This window comes from Otolemur garnettii, unplaced genomic scaffold (genome assembly GCF_000181295.1).
Source record: "Otolemur garnettii isolate 467f Iridium unplaced genomic scaffold, OtoGar3 scaffold00140, whole genome shotgun sequence".
NCBI classification, from domain to species: Eukaryota; Metazoa; Chordata; class Mammalia; order Primates; family Galagidae; genus Otolemur; species Otolemur garnettii.
In genome coordinates this window covers 1860995-1864391 of record NW_003852535.1, presented here as the reverse complement: position 1 = coordinate 1864391, position 3397 = coordinate 1860995, and the positions used below count along the sequence as shown (strand labels likewise).

The window sequence follows — 3397 nt, the reverse complement described above, 5'->3', positions numbered from 1 at the left end:
CTAATCTCTGATTCCATGAGATTGATTTTTTTTTTTTTGAGACAGAGCCCCAAGCTGTCGCCCTGGGTAAAGTGCTGTGGCATCACAGCTCACAGCAACCTCCGAGTTTATATTTTGGTTTGATACCTTTGTACCCAGAATGAGTTTGCCTGAATCACCCAAATGCATAAGCATGATCAGGATTATAGTTTAATAAAATGACTGACAAGGTGATGTGTTATAATGGAAAATGCAGGAGCCTCTCTGGGCACAGTGGCTCACTGGGCACAGTGGCTCCCTAGCACACAGGGAGGACAACGTGGCTATATTGCTTGAGCTCAGGCTTTTTTTGTGTGTGTGACAGTCTCACTTTGTCACCCTTGGTTGAGTGCCATGGCATCACAGCTCACAGCAACCTCAAACTCTTGGGCTCAAGCAGTTCTCTTATCTCAGCCTCCCAAGTAGCTGGGACTACAGGTGCCCAACACAATGCCCAGCTATTTTTAGAGAAGAGGTCTTGCTGTAGCTCAGGCTGGTCTAAAACCTGTGATCTCAGGCAGTCCACCCGCCTTGGCTTCCCAGAGTGCTAGGATTACAGGTGTGATCCTCTTACCCAGCCTGAGCTCGGGCTTTTGAGACCAGCCTGAGCAGGAGTCCCCCTCTCTAAAATATACCCAGTGTTATAGTAGGCACCTGCACTCTCAGCTACTTGAGAGGCTGAAACAAGAGGATTATTTGAGCCCAAGAGTTTTGTTTTGTTTTTTTTTAAGACAAAGTTTTACTATGTTGCCCTCGGTAGAGTGTCATGGCGTCACTCACAGCAACCTCAAACTCAGGCTTAAGCAATTCTCTTGCCTTAGCCTCCCAAGTAGCTGGGACTACAGGCGCCCACCACAATGTTCATTGTTTGGCAGGCCTGGGCTGGGTTCGAACTCACCAGCTCTGGTGTATGTCACTGGCACCCTAGCCACTGAGCTACAGGCACTGAGCCTGAGCCCAAGAGTTTGAGGTTGCTGTGAGCTGTGATGCAGTGGCATTCTACTGAGGACAACATAGTGAGACTCTGTCTCCAAAAAAAAGAAAAAGAAAATGCATGAGTCAAAGCATCCACAATCCTGGGAGGCTAATCTTGGTTCTATACTGGATTATGTGATGGTCTAGGAGTCAGATCTTTCTTTGGTAAAGTAACTTCCCTTTCTTCCCCTCTAAAATTAATGGCATATCCAGCTATAGGCATCTGTGAATCTATAGTTGAAAATAGAGGCTTTTAAAGAGTCTGAATTTACTTTAGCAAAGGTGGCAAGACATCTAAGATCACCCAAGGACTTTTTTTTCCCCCTGAGACAGAGTCTCACTTTATTGCCCTGAGTAGAGTGCCATGGTGTCATAGCTCACAGCAACCTCAAACTCCTGGGCTCAAATGATCCTTTTCCCTCAGCCTTGCCCGTACTCAGGCTGGTCTTGAACTCCTGAGCTCAGGCAATCCACCTGCCTCAGCCTCCCAGAGTGCTAAGATTACAGGCATGAGCCACCATGCCTGGCCCCACTAAGGACTTTTGAAAGCAGAAAAGAAGTGGTTATCTTTCCTCAATTTCATTTCTAAAATGGATTTGGATTCATAACATCAGTAGGATTTCCCTGTTTTGTTATACTCATAGTGGTCACAAAGCCCATCATGTTAGATCTTTCATTAAATGTATTTTGAGTATGCTTATGAAAGCTCTTTTATCCTTCAATATGGTGGAGGATATTTTTTACCAAATATCACCAGATATATTTAGTGAAAATACTTCCTTATTATCATCATCTTCCACTTCAGTAGGCAATATCATTATCCTTATGTAGTATTCAGCCCTGCTTCAGGTTCTGTGCACTGACTCAGATGTTCCTTTATATGAAACAAATTAGTAAAACCTTTAAGAATCACTTTCATTCTAACATCAGTCCCTACCTGTCATTTAAATCAAATTCTTGGATATTTTCACGGAAAGGTTCTTGGTTGGGATTTGTCAGATTTGGCATTGAGATTAAAGCTAATCAGTTTTGCTCTCTTGAATTTGCTTTTCTAGTGAAGCATTAAGAGAAAAACTCTTCAAATCTATCAAAACATCTAGTGTTTTTATAATACTCTGGAGTTTATGAAGTGGCTACTTACATGATTATCTCGTTTAATCACCATAACATTCCAGGGGTAAGTGGAATCTCCATTTGTAGATGTAGAAACTAAGACATGAAGAGGCTAAGTGATTTTCTCAGGGTCTTATCACTAGTAGAGGCAGAAGTACCACTCAAGCCTTGGTCCTCCAGTTCTAGATCTTGTCTTTTCTACTATCCCACACTGCCTGTAATTTGTCTTTATTTTAAAGCTTTATTTTAAACCTTTATTTAAAAGGTTTGTGGTCATGTAAAAATGGGTTGGGAATCTGACCTTTCATATCCAAGATCCCATCAACTTAATAGTTTTATTGGGACATAGTGTCACCATGGCTACAGTACACATTGTTGGAAAATAACCCTGTGAAATCTTTGAAAAACTACTACTATGTGGTTGTTTTGGATTACACTGTCTAATCTTTGTTTTCAAATGAGGTGATTAGCGTGTGGTATTTGTTTCTGAAGTGCAATTAACAGGAACAGGCCCTAGCTAGAAGAACGTTGTTTTTTCTTCTTTCAGCCAGCCAGCTGTGGTGTAGCACATGAAGTTTCCTCTCTGGATTGTCATTTCCAGTAAATGTTCTTCATTTCCTTTTGCTCTGATGCCCCCAGCCCTCTGTCTGTGGAGAGGTTACTATATCTTAGAAGAATCCTTTGAATAGTTGAGAGCTAAATTTTTTGTGGAAGCAACCTAAGTCCCACCAGGTAGGCTCCCTGCTTACTTTGAAAAGTCATTTGGCACCAAAACTCTATCAAATCTAGCTTGGGTTCCTGCCATGCCTTGAGGATGGAGCATCAGTAAGTTTTTTTCTCAGGATATGAACAGTATTTCCTCTCTGGGGACTTTGCAGTTGGCACCAACTATTTCTTTTCATTTTTGACTGCATTTCTAGCCTAAATAATCTCTTGGGCTCTGGCTCCAACTTGTTATTCTAATCCCAAGCAGCCGAGATCAGACACTAGGGTATCTCTTTACTGGCAGCCCCAGACTTGAACTTTGGAAATTGTGGGAAATTCCATTCTTTGGGCATGTAGATCTTATGAGTCTACCATACAAGAGTTTTCTCTGCTGAGTAGAAATGGCATGAGGATAATACAGTGGAAAGAATAAAGGAAATAGTCCTTTATGTGTGTATGGTATTTTATGACTTACAAAATGATTTTATGTTTATTACCTTGTTTTTCCTCCTCATAACGCCAGGAAGCAGACTGGCAGAGTGGTTAAGAATATCAAAACTGGCTCGGCGCCTATAGCTCAACCGGC

The 3397-nt window shown here is 41.9% G+C and overlaps 1 protein-coding gene across 1 annotated transcript in view; it reads left to right on the top strand.

The window, feature by feature from the left end:
- The first annotated feature begins 2920 nt into the window (after positions 1-2920).
- Positions 2921-3397, top strand: part of MAJIN (membrane anchored junction protein) — a 29418-nt gene continuing 28941 nt past the window's right edge. The window contains exon 1 of the mRNA XM_012810603.2: positions 2921-2931. Coding sequence (XP_012666057.2) covers positions 2921-2931 — 11 coding nt within the window. The remainder of the gene's footprint in view (positions 2932-3397) is intronic.